The 21,308-nt window shown below is 37.3% G+C and overlaps 1 protein-coding gene across 4 annotated transcripts in view; it reads right to left on the bottom strand.

Annotated features, from left to right (window-relative positions):
* Positions 1 to 21,308, bottom strand: part of LOC306881632 (discs large homolog 1-like protein) — a 132,975-nt gene that overhangs the window by 32,342 nt on the left and 79,325 nt on the right. For 3 of the 4 annotated variants that reach the window (XM_079435807.1, XM_079435806.1, XM_079435805.1), the window contains exons 5-8: positions 10,210 to 10,308; positions 9,595 to 9,648; positions 6,138 to 6,188; positions 1,394 to 1,518 (exon numbers count right to left, since the gene is read on the bottom strand). In XM_079435807.1, coding sequence (XP_079291933.1) covers positions 1,394 to 1,518; positions 6,138 to 6,188; positions 9,595 to 9,648; positions 10,210 to 10,308 — 329 coding nt within the window. Of the gene's footprint in view, positions 1 to 1,393; positions 1,519 to 6,137; positions 6,189 to 9,594; positions 9,649 to 9,799; positions 10,141 to 10,209; positions 10,309 to 21,308 lie in introns of those variants that run through there. The other variant, XM_079435808.1, reaches the window with a different exon arrangement.

Here is a 21,308-nt window from a genome sequence, read left to right as displayed (position 1 = left end):
TTCTGAACTGGTGCATTTAATATAAAGTTTCATAGCCTCATAGAAAAAGGGTTAAATGAAATGATTGATGGTTGTTCAGGTCTAAGCAATTGCACATATTGTTATAAACTGGGGATTTAAATTTTTTTCACATTCTTTCCACGCTTTCTTTCTTTCTGCCACCTGAGTGCATGTGTTTATGTGTTAGACTAGTTTATACGTCTTAGATTTGTCCAATAAAGTCTTGCTCTTATTGAAAAGAAGTATCTTGTGTTTTGTGCTTACAAGTTCATGTATTAAACTGCTGATCTTGTTACCGTGCTAATAAATAGTGTTTTTCAGTACACACCGATATTAATATCATTTGCATAACTGATAGTTATGGCTATTAAATTAATCGCTAGCCGATTCAGTTGATCAGCCGTAAAAAGAGTTGTTCTGTCAAAATTCCCTATAAATATCATAATTAATTTCCTTTGAGCTAAATTTACCTGTTTCCCTTGTCATGTAACATTTGATTTACCTCAGAAAAGCCATTCAGACAGAAAAAACTAAAGTGCTAAATATATGCATTATTATGCATATTCATAATTGATTTACTTAACCTGTTAAGCCATTTATGACCTTTTTTAAAAACTATTTTACACATTTACATGACCACGCATGCTGTTGTCTTATTAAGCATAATTGGTTTAAAAATGTGCATGTAATTGCACTCATTGTGGCCTGTAATGCTATCAAAAGATTGCTGTTTGAGCATCCAGACCAGTCTGACAGTAACATTGGATTCAACACAGCATCTTAGCACCTTCACACAAGAATAGAGTATTGACCTAGACTACAATTCATTTGTCAGTGACAGCTCTTAATGGGCACGAAAAATTAAAAAACTATCAAAGTCATCACGCCTATTGAAACATACTAAATTTATACAATTATACATCACATGGTCTGTAAGTGTCCCAAAGTCTTTATGATCTACAATCATTAACTCTCTCACACACAATTTAATACACAAATAATGCAAACAGTCGATGATAGGGCTCTTTATATTCTCCCTCTCTCTCTCTGTGTGTGTGTGTGTGTGTGTGTGGAGCTGTCAGTGCGATGCTGTCAGGTTAATGAGCCTCTGACAGCACTGAGACACTGGAGGGCTCTATCACTTAGTAACACCAATTCAAAACAGGACAAATCCGTCCTAACACAAACAACAATGCATGAGGAGGAAATCTATTACTATGCTCAATAGTCAATACAATTCAATCTCATATCTTGCAATGGAGTAACTTCACTGAAGTCGCATTAAATTTTTTTCTAGATTTCATTGCATTAGATTAATTTGTATGATAATGTTATGTAGAGTATGAACAGCAACAGGAAGAGAGCAGGAAACAGATGAGAACCGGAGCATTACCGCAATCTCCCGTCCTGAGCAGCAGCACCCCCTGGAATGACTTTGGTGATGAAAATGCTGGGGTCTTCACCAATGTGAGGGTTATCTGTGCCACCGGCGATACTGAAGCCCAGGCCTGAATTCCCCTAAACAGCAGGTGAAAGAAAAGCTGAGTCTGCATTACAGTCAGGAAGAACATCAATTAAAACACAACACTTTAGTCGATGACTATTTGAGCATAAAGCAGATTCAAATTCAACTAGCAATGTTTCTGTATTTGAATTCACAATTCAAAAAGGAAAATTCAAATATATGATTTTAATACATTGCAAAATGTGATGTACTTCATTTATTAAGGCAATAATTATAAAATTTAAGAAATAATCGATATAACTGTTGGTAAGTTTAAAAACAATTGCTACAAAATAGAGTGCTACAGCTTGTTCAGTTCTGTCAGCTAGCTTCATATCGATTTGCATTGGCTTTACTGATTAGTTGTTGCAGCCCTAGACAGAGAAATAGCTCTTTCCACAGTTAGAGTCAACCCACAGTCACTACCAATGCACTGAGCAACATTTGTAATAATACTAATACAACTGTAATTATCTGACTACCTTTTACAGTGCTAATCAAAACACATTTAGTTGAATGCTCTTATAAAGTGAATTTTCAGGCAACACATACTAATTACTATAAGCCAACATGCAAGACAAAGAGCATGAAGAAACGATGCACAGACTCTAAAACACCTTTAGTCTTCAGTTGTGGATTGCAATGAGTTATTACATTATTGCAAATAAGAAGCAGGCTTTACGCTGGGCTGACAGCTTGTGGAGGAGCATTGTTTATCTATGCAGAGTTAATAAATGTGCACTACAGAGCAGTGCTGAACTGGGTCACAAAAAGGCTGATGAGAAAGGGGGGGGCCTTAGGCAGAGTCAGGGATTAAGACTTGACTGTGGAAGGCAAGATGGTGCTCTTTTTTTCCTCCCTGGTAAGTCTGTAAAGATAGAGTGAGTAGGTTAGGCAGAAGACTGTTTCTCATGCTTTCTCAAGTGCTGACGGCTCTGATGTGTTGCATTTTAACTGACAGCCTTTCAGCTGCAGAGGAGTATTTAAAGATTTGGCTGTGTGGCTGCTTGTATTTTAGCAATGGGTCAGTGTTATACACAAGCTGTTCAGAGGAAAAATAACAGAGATCTGTGAAAATACTAAAAAGATTCAGATACACACTGCTAAGATCTAATCTGCAGTTTATCATTGCCCTGTAGGCAAAGACAATTGTCATTAGTCAATACTAAATTAAATTTTGATTCTCTATTTCATGAAATAATTAAATCTGTCCCTTAAAGAAATAAATCTGTCTTTGTAATATTATAATAAAATGAATGCTGACATGCAGTTTTTGCCATTTAAGCCATAAACTCCTCTCTCTTCCAGCAATCTGTAAAAATGGCTACTTTTCACAATCCAATTAATTTCCAATGGATAAAATAAAGTCTCTGCCTAGACGGTTTCAACGGCAACAACATAGACAAACGTTACAGTGCATGCGCGCTTTTTGTGGCCCAAACTTAACTTCCGCAAAGAATCGATAACAACAGCACCCCTCTAGAGTAGATGATTTCTGGTAACAAGCAAAACATATTTTCTGCGTAAATCAGACAGTTTTATTTGAAAATGCAAATTCATTCTCTGCCAGCAGGTGCTGCTTTTGGAGCTGCAGAGATAGAGGTTTCCCCCGGTAACTGCTGTAAACAAAGCAGCATTGAGCTCACAAAGACTGCTTTATCAGGCAAGATGAAATGAAAATGACATCGAAAAATTTTAGGAAGACAGTCAGTTTCCTTATACAGTGATATAAAAACTAGGGGTCGACCGATATGTGTTTTTCAGGGCCGATGCCGATACCGATTATTACAGACCAAGTAGACCGATAACCGATATATTGAACCGATATATATGTCTGGTGTAAAAATGAAAATGAATGTCAAAATTAAGAATAACAAGGGCTCTGACAAAAACGGCCTTCCCTAGTGTTGGTTGCACTTCTTACTCTTGTCTTCCCCCATGCATCCATCTACAATAAGGGTAATATATAAAGAGAGAGTTAAAAGTGGGGCCACTGTATGCTTCATGATTAAGCCTATGAATACTAAATACTACAGCTAAACAGCTTGGGGAAATGTAAGTATTTGGCTTCAATAATTTGCATGTTAGAAATGTATGTGTAATAGCATAACCTCTCATAATTCTTCATTAATTATTTTCGGTTGACTAAATCATAACCTACAAGAGGGGACTATTCAATTCATCATCTAATGCACATCAATTGATTAATTTAAAAAGCGCAATGTATATAATACGTGTAAATAATTTAATTGTCTTCATAGCTCCATTGTAGAAGTTGCGAAGAAGACCGCAACTATTTTAATGAAACTATAACACTAATAGCCTGTTATAGGCTCACTTGGTTCAATAGCCTATTGAAATGTCCCAATTTCCGTCATCCTAATCTTGGCCTATGTGACAGTAACTTAATCTTGGCCTATGTGACAGTATCTTAGTCTTGGCCTATGTGACAGTAATTTCCATTAGTTTTCATTTACAGAGCAGTGCAAATGAAGGCATAAAACATTAATTTAATTTATATTTTAATCAAATGAGAGTTGAACTCTATTTTTTGGCAAACAAATGTGTTTACTATTCAAATTAAAACATGTAAGAAATAGCGTATTGTGTGATTGTTCTTTTAAACAAAAGTTGTAATAATTGTAGTAGTATTAGTAAATAAACCGAACTATTTTGACGGGTTGCCATGAGGACCTCTTAAATTTCTGTAGCCTATTTATGATATGACAATCGTTTTACTCAAACGAAACAGTCAAATGCTCATGAAGTAACTCTCAGAGCAGTTCTGGGGATGATGTTCATGTATTTATGTCCTCATTTAGTGACATGGCAGATGCGGAAAACACCGCGAGCGTCGCGCACTTCAGTGTGTGTGAGTGTGTGTGAGTGTGTGTGTGTGTGTCAAAACCGCGCGTCTGTGCCATTCACATATACAGACACACGCCGAATATGCATAATTCATATTTAAATAGTCTTTTTGCAGCTTAATGTTTACAGATAGTCCATATCATGAGTCGATTTAAGTGTACTGACCTACTTTTGATTAATTCATCCAAACTTTGACTAATTCCGTGACTCCGCGTTATACAGTAAATTCCATATGACTGGATTCCGCGATTCCCCCTGCGTTTCCCCTATCTCGGAAACCATAAATAGATAAAATTGAGGTTTTTACAACTTCAGTGTAGTGGATTGTAATTTATTGCAACTTGTGCAAGGTCTGCTGCTGCCTTTGAGAGAGAACTGATGCGTGAAGCAGCACCAGTTAGCAAGTGCTTTCGGTGTGAGAGTGCCTTTAGTCTTCCACGTTGATTGGTTGGACTCCTGACTCTCAACAAATCAGATGCGCGGTGGGCGGAGACTGCTCTAGGCCACAGAGTGGTGAGTTCCGACAGGCTGCATCAGAGCCAAATAGCGCGTTTCAAAATTAAATAATTTTATCGGCACATCGGTTTTGAAAATGACCGATGCCGATTATCATAAAAATGCTTAATATCAGTGCCAATAATCGGCCAGGTCGATAATCGGTCGACCCCTAATAAAAACACCCACACCGCATTTTGATTTTGAAACGTGCAGTGCTCATGTTTATTCAACAAAGTCAAAGCCTTGGAAAATCTAATGTTATTTGTGGCGGTCAGTTTTGATATTTGATATTTGATAATAAATCAATGTATGGGAAACATTGCATCCCACCGCACAACAAATTGAGCCAAACTTCAGTTGAGACATCACCTTAACTTTAATAGCATTTGTCGTCGGCGCCACTAGCCAGACCGATAAAGAAACACAGACCGGAAGTTAACTTCGAGCCAGGCGCATGCGCCCGATGAAACCATCTATACTTCACAGAAAATCCCTTTTCACATGGAAAAAACGTCACATTTTGTCAGTAAAATTAATAGTGGCGTATCTGTCCTCAATCATGCCTGCGGATGATCCTGTCATAAATACTATGTCTTATGGCGCTTTTCCACTGCGTGGTACGACTCGGCTCGGCTCAGAACAGCACGACATGGCTCAGTTCGGCTCGGGTTGTGTTTGCACTGTAGTTTAGTACCGCTTTAGAGTGGGCGGGATTATTCACGTGTCGTTATAGCAGCGCCGCCTCTACTGCCGTGACTCCTGAAAAACGTTTTAATTCCGCGGCGCTCCATTAAGCTCTTGCTGGATCCGCTCCTCAGCTATCAATGAGAGGAACGTCTGTACTTCCTCAACGAAACGGCCATTATTTGGTTATTAAAAGAAAGGTGCGCTCATTCAAAACAGTTGTGTTCGATCCTTTGCAGACTGCGCTGATTTAAATCTAGCGGGTCTGTTGTGTCTCGTGCCACAAGTTCAATGACGCAGGCAGTGACAATTTTCTCCAGCCAATCAGTGATCAGCAGAGTTTACACGTCACGTTTTGGTAACGGTACGGCTTGCTTGGAACCTCGGCCGAGGTGGTACTAAAAAAAGTACCAGGTACCAGGTACAGTACACCCAGTGGAAAACCCCCCAAAAGTGAGCCGTACTGAACCGTACCATGCTGTACCATGCAGTGGAAAAGCGCCATTAGTGGCCTATAGGAACTATAGGAAATCTTAGAGAACAAAAGAAAGAACAGAACAGCAGCACTTGTCATTCCACTCACCCTTTCCAGTGTAATCTCCTCATACTCAAAGTCAGCCTCAGTACCATTAACCTGTGAACAAAACAACATGTCAGAGACTATTTACATATTTCAATATTCAACAATTTATTATCTTTAGCAGAAAAATGAATGAGTGTAGAAGAATTTCGTATGTTGGGTATAAAGAAAAGCAATGAGCTACTGTGTCCATTCAGGTAAAACTTAAATGCAAACAGACCGACTAAACTCTAGTGCATAGGCAGCTGAATCATCATCACTTGTCTTACAGCACTCTGTTTCTTTAACACACGCAAGGAGAAAGGTCTTACATACCACAAAAATCGACACACAACATGTAAAATATTCTTTGTTGTTCTTTTTCCTGTCAAAATGACTGAGCTCGTTTATAATTATTAATCCTTTAAGAACAAGAACAAATAACTGTCAGTTCATTCCATAGTGGGCAAGAATAATGATCAAGTGGCAATTTCATCGGCTAGCACCAACCTATTATTGCCACATTTTGATTTCAACATATCGGTTTAAGCGAACACAGACAAAGTGATTACTATTTCCTTAAGCCAGCAGCTCATCACACCTTTGAACATTTAATAATGTTATTAGTTGTACTAGTAGTATTATCATATCAGTATTTTGGTTTTACAGAAAATCTGAATGACCAACAATGTATGAAGCACCACCACTAGTCAATATTTTTGTCCATAAAGTTCTGTTTAATATGACAAATATGCATTCATTTTCATTCAAACATGGTTGCCAGGTTTCAGCTCTAATTGCACTTTTATCATAAAATATTCGAATGACTGATATTTTGTAAAACTGATAGCTTTATAATTAAAGTTGTAATGCTTTCAAATCATGTAACAAATGAATGCATCTTTGTAAAAAGCTGTGGCTGATTTGTTTTGGAATGTATATAGCCTGGCGAGTAAACTAAAATAAACATGCACAAATATATATCCAATATCTGCTAATATATTTAAATTTAAAAACAATCACTAACATCAACCAGAAATCAGTGAAGCAGTTAATATATTTTTAAATATATTATAAAAATATTCAATAAAATATTTTTAAATATATTTTAAATAAAACTGCTAAAAATGTGAGACCAAAAATTATTCACACTTTGACCTGACCATGTTTTGCTCAAGTGTTTTTTCTTTAATTGCTAATGCAAACTTTTTACACCACAGACTGAACAAAATTAAGCATTGCTTGGTAATTGGTTGACCTAAATTGGTATTATCTAATCGTGTACTTAAATTTAACAGCTGACAGCTGACAGCTATTCAACCTAATTCATTTGTGAGACAGTCTAACAGAAGGATGGCATTATCAACATAAATTTGTTCTGACACAGTTTAATAATAATTTTGATAGATAGATAGATAGATAGATAGATAGATAGATAGATAGATAGATAGATAGATAGATAGATAGATAGATAGATAGATAGATAGATAGATAGATAGATAGATAGATAGATAGATATAACTCAGCATTGATTATGTAACGCATAGAGGGTTTGGACCTACGTATTCATTAGCACTGTAGCTGGCTGCGTCTGGTTTGGTCTCCATGGACAGTGCCACAATGAGCAAGGACATAGGACTCCACTCAGTGATTTCTACTCATTTATAATTAGTAGTTTTGCAGATGGTATATTTTTGAGTAGATTTAGTACTTAAGATAAAGGACTTAACTGTTTGTACAATGTACACCTTTTGGGTTAGCATGTGTATATAGTATACTATATAACAATACAGTAAATACCGAGCATGAAATCAGCATATTCAAATGATTTCTGAAGGATCACGTAACACTGACAAATAGAGTAATGGCTGTTGGGAATTCAGCTTTGCCATCACATGAATAAATTCTATTTTTAAATATATTGAAATAACAAATAATATTGAAAAAATAACTAATCTTAACGACCCCAAACTTAAAAATCTTAATGACCCCAAACTTGTGAACGATACTGAATATTTTACTTTGAATTTGCCATAAAATTTTTGGACTAGGTATGCAGATTCCTTTTGGTAACTATCTAAATAAATATTCAACACATTATCACAACAAATTCAGTGACAGAGTCATTAGCCTTGATTAATTCTCGTCTTAACTGAGCGACACTTCCCATATACGTAATGTAGTTTCCTCTAAACAAGCCAACCTAAAAGCATTATTCTCACCCCGCTTGCCTTCACGACAATTTCCACATGAGTCAATTACAGTCCCTAATCACATAAGACAAAACGGCGGCGAGTCCTGTGAGAGTCCCGTATGCTACCCAGAACCTGCGGCACTGCTGATACAGCACAAAGGCTGAAGTGAAGGTTGAATGTGTGGTGCTTGATAAGACAAACAGACGTAGTGCTCCTGAGTGGCACAATCAAGACTACTGACCTCACTACTCCACATGCAGACTCAAGGGAAATGAAGCGGAAAACAAACCCAAGAGATGTCATTTCACTACAGTGCTGAATGAACACCACCCTTGACTAATGGGCCTCACAAATTATATTGCAGACATTACGCTAACATGAGGTCCAGAGGTACCTGGTACAAGCAACATGATTAAATCTTGTCAACGTGTATAAAATATTGACTTCCTTATTGAACATGTACAATAATTTCCATGCTTAAAGCACCTAAGATACCAGTGAACATTATCCCATTTTTGACTTCATAGTCTTTCAACAACATGAAATAATTTACTTGGACTCTGAAGCGACTTTCTGCTGAAGTCACCCACGCCACATAGGCTACTGGATAATATAATCCAATGCCTAAATAGGTACATTGTAAAAAAGAAATTTGCAAAAAGGGCAGTGCCCTAATGCATTTGCATTAAGGGCAGTGCCCTTAATGGGACAACTCTGTATCTTATTTACCCTTAAAAGGTGCATATTAGTAACCTTGAGTAGTAATATATACTCTTAAGGACGTAAATAGGGTACTACTATAAAACAACAGAAAGTTATTTTAATTTCTAATAATATTTCACAATATTACTATAAAATAATGAACCACTAAGATACCACTACAAAAAGGTTATTAGCTCTCGCGGTACTTTGACGTCATGCACCGATCGGTCTGTGCAGCTTCAAGTCGTACACACTTATTGTTGTATTTAGGCATCACATTCTATCCTCCATTCTGGCATATGATGCCTACTTTTCTCAATCCAGTTCCAAAGATATAAAGTGCCATCTATATATGTTTTTCTTGTTAAATATGCAGTTTCACTTGAAAACACATGATAGTACATAAGTAAAAAAAGAAAATGCCATTTCATGTTGAATTCAAACTGCCACAAAGCAAATCTCAACCTATTGCAATTTTTTCTGTTGGCATCACCTAAAGTCATGCATGCTGCTCTGAGGAAATATAGAAATCCAAAATGTAAAAATAAAAATAAAAAGTGTAAACAAGTGAAAAGGACACTTACATATGGAGCTGAATCCAAGCTCTCTGTATTTACCACAACAGGGGGGGGATTTGCCTGCAAGAGAAAAGAGTCCAGTTAAGGTATGTATTTCAGCACATTTCCCGTTCCATCCATTTCCATTCCATTCGTTGCGTTAAGCAGATAAGGTAACTAGAAAAAATCATATTAAGCATAATTCTAGAAAGGCAAAGGTATGTTCACTTACTCTCCTCATGACGTTACATATACCATCACTGGCTCTCACACCAGATTAACACAGCGCTGCCAGCATACGTACGTACATGGCATTTTATACTGCAGAACATGCAATGCTGAAGCATGAATGCTATTATGAGCCAAAAGTAGCCTAAAATTAAATCCACTCTCTCGCTTGCTTGCTCAATCTCTCTGTCTGTCTTTCTGTGGGGCTTTCCACTTCCTCCGGCTGGTTGACACGCAGATGCTATTAGTCAAGGGGAGCCGTGGTACTTTACCCAACTCTGGGGCTGATAATCCTTCAGGCCCATCAACAAGCAGTGGAATGGCAGGGATCAAGAAAAATGACCAACAGGAAAAGAGCAAAAAAATAAGGGAGGGAGGGGGTGTAGAGGGAAAATAGAGAAAGAAAAAAAAGACCTGTGACGTTGATGAAGAGATGACAGCGGGCTCCGCAGGGACAGCGGAGATTGGGATCACAGGGATTAGAAGAGTGGAGGGTGGGAGAGCATCTGTCGGCTGAACAATAGCATGGAAGGGGAGAGGTCAGGTCACATATACATACACAACAACATAACATTGCATGGAACTGCATTGGAATCGCCATGGGGGATGGGTGCAAGTGGGTGTCTGTATGAGTGTGGAGCTACAAGATGCTCCATATGTGATTATTGGAGAATGAAAGGAGAGAATGGAAATGAGCATGTGAATGATACTGAGACCATAATGCACATAGCTGCACATGGTACAGTTATGAAAACAAACTGGCCGCATATATCTGTGGCTAGATTGTGCAATGCAACTTCCACACAGAGGTTGCGTTAACCGAAAATTCTCCGTCATTGATGGAATTTTTTAGCTGTGATGGAAAAATCTGAAGGCAGTCTGTCACTTTGACATTACATTGAGGGTGATCTATTGTAATTTATAACTGTAATTCCCACCCCTGTCCAGTTGTTGGCGAGTGCGCTCCAGTGTGGGATCATCAGCTCCAGAACAAAAATAAAACTGTCACGAGTCTTTGCTATTCCTTTGATTTACGCACAGGCGAGTACACACTAGTAAAGTGATCAGTTCATTTCAGTTCAGTTAAAGATGATCAGTTCATTTCCGCTGTGCTTGATCTGAGGTGTCTACAGAGATCTATCACGCCACATTAAAGAGCGCCAAAACAATATTTATTGCTTGAATTTCCAAATAAAATGGACAGAATTTGAAATCTGAGACTTTGTTTCATATCAAAAGTAACAACGCACAAAGCTTAGCCTATTGCGATTTATTGGATGGGAGGCGCAATCACTGATGAAAGGTTATTTTCGTAAATGAAAACTTTGAAAAAAAAAAAATTCATAAACTGAAATAAAAAAAAATAATTTTAAAAACTAAAACGAAACAAAACTAACAACAGTTATTGAAAACTGAAATAAAATAATTAAAAATAAATAATTGTTTACGTTCTCACCTCTAGGCGGAAAAATATATGAGCTGTGTGTGACAGTTTAGGGAAATACCTATAAATGGAGCATCATGCACATGGGGTTATCTGATGGAGAGACGCAAAGCAGTATAAAAGCAGAGTCCTGCACGGGTCCTGTATGGTAAACGTGCACCATCAGTACTTAACAGAACACCCGACCCGTTATCCGACAGCAGCTCTAATTTATTTCTGTACCAGAGCAGAACCGTTTGACAAAGACCCGAACCGCACCATTACATCAGGTAGGCAAGATTATTTCTTTTCTCACGTAACACAAGCAATCAAACCAACATTAGGCAAGTTAGTGCTTTGAAGAAATTATGTCAGACACAACATGATAATTAACAGAAAAAAGATGAGAACGCGTCTTTCTGTAAACAATACAAAACTTGGCCTAGCATGATCACTGCCAAACTTTCGAACAAATATGCATAGGCTAAATCACATTATATACACGCTTATGATTCTTCATGAATAAAGAAAAGAACGTATTAAAATATGAGCCTTTACTGTTAAATACGATTGCTGTTATTATTGAATTTCATTAGTCCCAGTTATGATTTATGCGCGGCTGTTCACGGAAAAGTGAGCAAGACACGACAGTTACAATATCATGATTATGGTTAAATAAGAAAAAAGATATAACCAAAATAGGTTACATTTACTTTCATATTAAATATCTCAACACACCATTAGATATGACATTAAGCGGCTTGACTTCGTCCTTTGGTGTATATTTGTATACTTTTATCATCTAATCAATCTCAGCACGCGTTAATTGTGTGTCGCTAAACGTTTGCCTCACTAAGGTTAAATTATGCCTACGTCTTTCTTTGGCCTTCGCTCTGGAAGTGATCTGTTGATTCTGCTAAACTTAATTAAAACTGAAACTAAACTATAAAAACTAAATAAAAATGTGTTCACAAAATAAAAAACAACTAAAACTAACAAAAATATCAATGATCAAAACTAGCAAACTTGAAAACGATATTAAAATAAAACAAATTTAAAAATTCTAATCTATAATAACCTTGCACTGATTTGGGCACAATATATGTATTGTGCATTCATCAAATGAAAACAGCATCGACTGGGATTTAAGAATAGATATTGATTCATAAAAATGATAATCTATTAAAGAAATCTTTTTTTTTCCCCAGCCCTAGCATATTTTGTTGTTTTAGTGGCCTCTGCTGTCACTGCAGGTGTGGTGTTGAACATGAAAAGTGACCCACAGTCTCTGTTTATAAATAAATAAATGCATAAGCCTATATGCTCGTCCTCTACATTCATTATTAAAAATGAAAACGTACAAAATAAAAGCAATTAAATGTGTTATAATTAAAAATTTAATTTAAAATGACTGGTATTAATAGATTATGACGGAATTTTTACGACCCTGTCCATCAAAATGACAGACTATATTAAAGTCTCTGCTTCCACAGTATATCATTCATGTTACTGTCAGTATTTTTCCATGGCTGTCTTTGTGAAAGCTACATGGGTCTCTAGAAACTGCATTCTTGCACAGTCTGCAGTGCTAGTGAGCAGCACCACAAACACTCCTGACATGCAGTCACTCTAGTGCTTGAGTTTTTATAGTTACATATTCATATTTTTCAGATTTGTAAAGAAAAAGATTATCAAGTAAAATAGTTTAACAAAAAAAGTTTATGAAGAAAAATCGCGAAGAAAAAAGGATTCAGAAATTTCATAAAGACACTGTAAAAGTAACCTGTATGAACAGATTTAATCCCAGTTTAAATCCACTGAAGAAACACAATTACTTTATATGATGAAACGATCTGGCTTGACACACGAGAACTAACGAGGTTTCTAATGTGTAATGCAAGTGTAGCTTAGCTGCCACTGACCATCTTTGATGTGTTCTATGCATGTGCGTTGATTGATGATATGTGAATAAAAGCAAAAACAAATTTGTTTCAAAAATAAACAGAAGTATTACAGGTTGGAGTAATTGATAACAGTAGAATTTTCATTTTTGTGTAAACTATCCCTATTAATGTTGAGCCACGGGGTACTTTGCTATGAAAACTTCTAGTCCCACATAGATGCAGATGAATTTGCAGGTCTGGAACCGCAAACACTTCTAGCAATATAAGCAGAACCCAAGTCATAACACAATGCAAACATGCCTTGCATTCTCATAGTTACAACAACAGGTGCCATAGCAGGAATTAGCATCAATTTCCTTTTTATGTCAACTATTGTCTTGGCAGAAGAAGTTTTAAAGAGTTAAGGTACTTGCACAGAGTCTGAAATTTTCGTATGGGCTTTTTCATATTTGTTATCCTAAAAATTCGTCTCACACAGAAACCTTGCACACCGAGTCCGATGCGTATTAATCAGTTGCGAAAAAATTCGCAAAACAGTACTAAATGAAGTCTAAGCAGTGAGGATGATTTTGTTCATCCAATCCTGAGATACAGAGAGGAAGGAGAGTTCCCCCTCCTTATTAAGGAGCAGTGGGATTATCACGGGCGATTCAAAGTTTTCTTCAGGATGTCAGTGGCTCAGTTTGATGCTTTGCTAGCAATACTAGAGCCACATTAAAAAAGACGACTACCATTTTCTGTAAACTCAGTGTGCAAGGATCTTAACAGTGCTTTGTGCTGCGAGACGAAGTGGATGAACTTGACAATCGCCAGTCTGGATTTTGGAGTTCACTTGTACAGTGGCTCTGAATTTTCAAAACTTTCAAAATGCTTGCTACGGATGCGAAAAACGCAGAAAATCAAACCCCATAAAAAGCATTTTTTTATGACAGACAAAAGTTTCGGAGGCAGTGTGAAAATGTGATTGACACAGCATGAGGTCGTATTTTTATTTTTTTCTAATGTGCGAAAATTTCAGACGAGAATTTCAGACTCGGTGTTAAAATGGCCTTTAGTTAAAAGTTAGTTAAACTGTCAACATATTTATAGTGAGCAGAATACTGGCACAGACATTTGATGTCAACTCTAATGCCACCTTGTGTATTAAGGTTTGTTAACACCACAGTACCAGAGGAACGCATGTTAAGTAGGTTACAAGGGGCATTTGCTTGCTAAGTGGCTGCATTTGTGTATTTGCATACGTTTGTGGAGTGTTACTGAGACTGTTATTGAGACTTGTGCTACTTGTTTTCTGAGCTGTGATGACAAGCAGAGGGATGAACTCTCTCTACATATTCATGGGTGAGAAAACACACATTGTAACACTATGATGGCAGTAGTCCACGCCACACTCTGACATCCAGCCTGGGGAATGGCTTGGAGGAGTTTGGCTTTCTCTGACACAACACTCACACACGACAGGCGATACTCAGCCAACGATGAACAATATGCAGAGATTTATAATATATTTATATTTTAATAATATTTTACATTTGATAACCAAGTTTCCCCATTATTGTAATAATATATAATATTTTAAAACATTCTTAATAAGTTTTAATAGTTTCACAGTCACAAATACAGTTATTAACAAAATGTAAGCCTATAGCTACAACTGATTAAGCAGCAGTTTAACAATAAATGTAATGTGTATATGTCTCTCTGAAATCTGAGACATCCCAGTTAGGCTAAATTCACACTGTCAGTATTTGGGACTGACAACTGCATTTTCTTTACAGGTGTGAGTCTCGAAATGTCTCGTTCACACAGCAGCTTACAGTTGTGTTTAGAATACTGTCTGTATGAACGAGCAACGGGAGTCAAGCCCGTATTCCATACCAGTAAACATAGCGACAGTGGCCAAAGTAAAATCAAAGATGGCGACGTCCATAAAACTGAAAGTCTTATCACTTACTGACACGACAAGAGTCCAATAGAGTCGCGAGTTCATCCGTAAAAACATCATTAACCGACAGCAGCTTTTAAATTTGGGTTGGAGAGCGGAGCATTTGAATCGCGCACAGAACACAAAACCGACGGGATCTAAAACTTTCAGATGACACAGCTCATTTCTCCGTCACTGTAAGTTATCGAAATCACACATGACAACTCGTAACACACGGTAGACGCGCGTTTGTGCAGCAGAGTGGCTCTCTTGCACGCTGTATGATGTGACAGACAACTAGCTGTCCAGTCCTGTACCGTTCACACAGCACGTGTTTTCTGAGAAAACTGTTGTGAGTTTGGTTACAGAATGCAGTTGTCATTCCCGTAAATAACCGTACTGCGTGTGAACATAACCGCATTGAGGACTCAAATACAGGACTGACAACAGTGTTCTGCTGCTGTGTGAACGTGGCCTTAGTCAACCAATATGCATTTACATAATTACATTTTATTACACGCACTACAGTATAGGGCTGCACGATATTGGAAAAAACTCACATTGCGATATTTAGTTTTTCCTGCGATATACACTGCGATATGGAAACAAATAAATAAATTCACCAGATGATTTGAATATCTCTATTTGGAATAAAAAATCAAAACAAATCAATGGGTTTCATTCACTAAACATGCGTACGCACAAATTTTGTGTGAAATGTGCGTACGGACGTTTTCACAAATAAATCATGATTCATCAAAAACTTTCGTACTAAAATTTATTCTAAATGTACGAAAAAATTCAAGAACAACTTATACCACACGTACGCAATAATCATGTACGCCCGGGGCCTTATAAGCATGAATAAAGAACCCTACATATAATTAGATATGCTATGTACAGGGTGGGTGAAAAGTAACTAGACATGAAAATTGATAATAAAGTATAATTAGAGGTCCAATTATATAAATAGATATATATATAGAATTAGAGGTCCAAACAACAAATCACCTGATCTATCCTTATATAAACGGTGATTATTGTGTCTCACCTTGTGTTTGGAGGCATGGCACACTTGGTACTGCTTGAAGACATTGCGGCGCGTGCTCTAAGAGAGAGCGCGTCTTTAGAGAGCGCACAGATATGTTTGCTGAAAGTGACGAATGGCTGTTTAGTCTAATTTAAATAGCACATTTTTTCTGGCTTCCACCTCAGACAGCAAAACCTCACGTTCATTATCGTTAAAGTTCTTTTTCTTTTGTTTTTGTTTTGGGTGTGTGCACTCATTTAGAAGACTCCAAATTCACTAACAGAAGAACGAGTTTAAGAACAAGCTCATGTGCGTACGCACGTGTTGTGAATTAGGCGGAAAGTTATCGTGAGAAGTTCAAGTGTGCGTATAAATACGAAAAACGTATGCAATTATTAGTGAATGAGACCCAATGATAGGGGTGATTTTATAGGTGAGTAAATCAGCATAGAAAATAAACAAATTACAACCATAGCTAATTATAATAGAACAAAGATACAAAATGAAATAAACTGGTAAGTCTAATAGTATTCAGGTACAGAAATTGAATACTCAAATGTAAAATAACACTGCATAGTCTTAATTGTATAAATTAAATCTAATAAATTTGTGTTAAAGCTACAAAAGTGATTTTTCTCTATGTGTTTTGTTGTTTGAGTAACATTCATGACACAGAAAGCAGGAACAGGAACATTAAACTGCTGTGAATATAGCTACTGTTACACATCTATTTTCGTTCTCAGTTGTTTACCTTCACCTAAGCCATAAGCAACTGTGTTTACAAGGATACTTGCAAAGACATGCATTTTACATAATTTTGTGTGTGTGTGTGTGTCATTTCAGGCACAATTAGATGCGGAAGTGAACGGAATTCAGTGTTCACGTGCATCTGCGTGGCTCTTACGTGTCTACACCTGACGCGCGCGATGCCACAATATAGACAGCATCACTGATTATGGGTTCTACACTGTCTACACTGGATGCGATGCGCGGCTCGACAAATTCCCGCTCTAATCCCAGTCTAAATCCCAGCTCTAACTGATGCCTCGCTCTATTTATGGCGTACTGACACAAAGTTCAAATGATTTGTAACGGTCGCTTTGTTGCGTCCAGTGTAGACAGACTTTGGGGCCGTTCACATGTCGCGGCTAACAACGCGTGGAAAATGCCGGCCGTGGCGCTTTCTCTTCTTTTCCAAAGCGCTCGGGAGCTTGCACTTTCATGGCGTCTGCCGTTGCTAAGCAACAGTGATCAGCACTCTCCTCGACGACACGGAAGTTTCAGCAAAGGATAAATGGATTTCCAGCACTGAAAATCGCTTGCAGTAGCTCTGCTATTAAATTTATTTAAAAATGGATATCTCTGTACAGCTGTCGTGTCTGGTGTAGACGCAGTGTCTGTGTATGAGCAAAGAAAACAATCAGTATAAATATAACGATCAGTATAGACCTACTAAACATCGCACATACTGCGATGTGACTATCGCGGATGCGCACATCGCGATATCGATGCTGAAACGATATATCGTGTAGCCCTACTACAATACAAATGTTTGGTCAGTAAGCCTTTTTTCTGAAAAAAAAGTTTTTTATATAGCAAGGAAGCATTAAATTGATATAGAACTCTATCAAAAAAAATCTTAACCCCAAATTTTTCATCTGTCATGTATAAAAACACACATACATTGGGTTTACTTAATTTTAGACAATATTGATGGAACTTTAAATGTTGTGGTGCCTAAACCCCAAACATACGGTCTGCACAGAAACTAAAATTAGAGCTTGTCAATAGCATTGACTGGAGTACCACTTAAACGTTCCTCTATAGACCTATAATTGTGGGATTAATTGCTCTAAATGATTTTAACATGGAACAAAACAACACATTAGCAGATAAAAAGCTTGGCATCGACCTGACAATAACTGACATTCGAAAAGGAAAAAAGATGAATATGTAATACACAACAATCCAATATGCTAAGACAATATAAGGAATGCAGGACTGGAAAACCACAAAGAAATACAGTAACAAAACAGAGGCACTCTGAGACACTAATGTGATGACAAACACCACGTCCAGTATTGTGGATGAAAGACAGACACCAATGAGCGAAAATATCCATTCGAAGACCACAATTTCCACACAACCAGTGAAAGAGATATGTCTGAGTCACCAAGATCAACAAAAATGTGACAGAGCACACCAGTCATGAGTCTAAAGGAACCCAATTTAATAACAACAAGATACAGAAAAGCATCAAAGAAGGTCTAAACGCGAAGCTGCTCCTTTCTCTGCTCTATCTTACCTTATCAAATGACACAGAGGGCCAAAGAGAAAACCTCTCCCCCGGTCCGCTCACTTTGGCCGTGCTCTTAGTGGGGCTCTTCTTCACACTGTCACGCAGATTGAGAAACTTAGTCCTGGTCTTTCCTATGTTTAACGGCAGGGTGGAAGAGTTGTAGCAGATAGGGTGGATGGAGCCCTCCTGGGTCACCATCTGCTGGAGATGCGTTTGCTTGAGGATGGAGGTGGACGGCGGGTTCTGTCTGAGGTTGACCTGCACATGAGAGGCGTTCCTCCTCTCACAGCTGTCCGCTCTCTGGCATCCGTACTCATGGCTGGAGTAGAAGGTCGTCATGGTCAGCACGTGAGCTAAATGTGAGGAGACGGTGTTGAATTTTAGGACAACCAGGTCGATTGTGAGAGGGCTGCTGTATTTTGGTGCAGTGCCTTGGCAACAAACGGAGGGAAATTCAGCCCGGGCTCTCACACGTTTGTGTGCACGATGATCCTCTTGCGCTCTCTGTATCTCTCTCATTCACCCATCCTTTCATCTCTTTGCATTCTCATGCCAATTAGAGAGCACCAATGGGCAAAGGCATCAGGCGCGGAGTGGCTTTTTCCTGGCATGAATAATCAATGCTGAGCTCCGATTCACATACAAAGCCAGCCTGCTGAAACAGTGCCAACACACAGAGCAACTGTAACCTAGTGTGAGGGGGCTCCATATAGTAAACAGCTCCTCACCTACATAATTAATAATATCTGACCTCCCTGCGTTCCTCGAGTCAGCATGACATTTAAAGGGGATCTTTTCTGTGTTGTTGTGTGAGATCATAGTCAGGTTGAATTAGATATTCTATATAATTTAATTAATCTGAATAGCTTTTGATGTTTGAAATGTATTTTTGTTCAATCAGAGTCACTTAATATGAAAAGATATCATATAAAGCACCACACAAACTAATGCATATTGCATATGACCACTTTTGTGACAGATGGCTTGCCATAGTGTATAGATGCAAAGGATCTTTCCTTTGGGAATATTATGAATAGATAAATGGCCTAGAATAGCTGCGTTGACATGACAGCTCATGGTGATTGGATTGGAGGCTGATTTTATAAGTGGATTTGAATTGATGAGTGTGAGTGCACCAAGCTGTTAACAACCACTGCTTCAGCATTTAGAGTAGTACACATGTCAGCTGGGATTAACTTGAATACAATGAGCAGTGCATTTTAATAATGTAATATTACAGTGCCAAGCCCAAAGCATTAGATTTCTGAACGAAGAAGAGAGAATCATTCATAATTTGAAAATCGCAGATTTGAACCCCCTGAAGGCTTCAAAAATATATTATTATAATAGTAAGATGGTAATATTAATAATAATTATGTGGCTCTCTGTAGACCATGTTTTAACCAACTTCTAGTTATAGGTGCAGCTGAGAGGTTTTAACCCAAAAGATGCAAAGATGTAGTCAGGATTTGGATTAACTGTACAGCGTGCCATTTCACCTCAGGAAACAATGCAGTTCTAGTGCCATCTACTGGCCACACAACCAACAATTTTGCTTTGATGATCACAACTATCTACAGATAATACCAACACCTGTACATTTTAAACAGAACCTACAAAGTACAGAAGGTATACAGTTTCCCATATGCTAGGATCATGACTTTGTTAGGAATCACTTCAGATGACATAGCACTAGGGTGAACATCAAGCAATCAATTTATCTTAAAGATCAAACCTATTTTAATTTTTTATGTGACTTTATAATACAGTAATTAAATTCATTGTCCGAACAATGACTTTTACTTATATAAATACTTTAAACATCTGTTATCACTTAATGATTTATTTCTATGAAGAATTACTTAAAAATAAAAACACGTTTTTGAATTACAGTAATGACAATGAGATTTTTTTGTCACAATGCAACAAACTTTTTTTTTTTCTCAATTTATTACTACTACTCTATTGCTGCTACTACTATTATAGTGAGATTCACAAGTCAATTTTATTTTGTAAAAAGTTTTTCACAACACTTTCAAAGTAGTTTTATTGAGAAATTATTGACATTCACAATAATTGTCTACATTTAAAAATCAAAAATAGAACTGGGCTATAGTTTGGTGAAAGACAAAGCAATTGAGATTTGCTTATATTTAGTGTTTATTATTTTATGTGAGTGTGCTGTATGCATGCAGATAAATTGGACATACTTGTAGTTGTATGTTGGTAAGATATTTGTTCATGTGTTAGATCACCATATGAGGGATTACGAAATCTTCTATTTGTTGTAGTGACAATCCTAATAATTATTTGGTGATGATGTGCATCACTGTCACAGGTAATAATATACATATAAATTGTAATATTTAAGATTCTGGTCATATTGTCCACCCCTAAGAAGTTTAATTGAAAAGTTATTTGAAATTAATTAATTAATTAATTACTTACTTGAAGGCCATGGCATAATATTGACACATGCATGTATGTTTTAGAGACTTATCTGTTTCTTTTAGACTGTATAAGGGGGATTCGAGTGTTCATTTATCTCTCTGACCTTCAGCTGAACTGCTGCTATTATATCAAGTCATATTCAGCTGACTACAATTACGAAGGAACAACAGAGTTTCGGCAAGAAATTCTGCTAGCACATGTAGTGACATTATCTGTGCATATTAGCATATGCGCTGATCACACAGTATAAGGTAAAGCTCACTGATTAAAAACAATTATTAGGATAACTAATCATACAGCCTGTCATCTGACAACTAACTTTCTCCGCTGCAACCATCAGTGGCTGCAAAGTGGAACCTCATTTGCTTCAAAGTCACAGTTATACCGCAGAGCTCGGACTTGAATCCATGCAATGAAACTAAGAAGTTTGAAATTTAAGTATTTTTAAGAATTTTTTAGAATTAAAAAAAATATGCAAATCA

Source organism: Barbus barbus (genome assembly GCF_936440315.1).
Source record: "Barbus barbus genome assembly, chromosome: 15".
Lineage (NCBI taxonomy): Eukaryota > Metazoa > Chordata > Actinopteri > Cypriniformes > Cyprinidae > Barbus > Barbus barbus.
The sequence above is the reverse complement of the archived record's forward strand: the minus strand, read 5'-3'. Positions and strand labels throughout refer to the sequence as shown.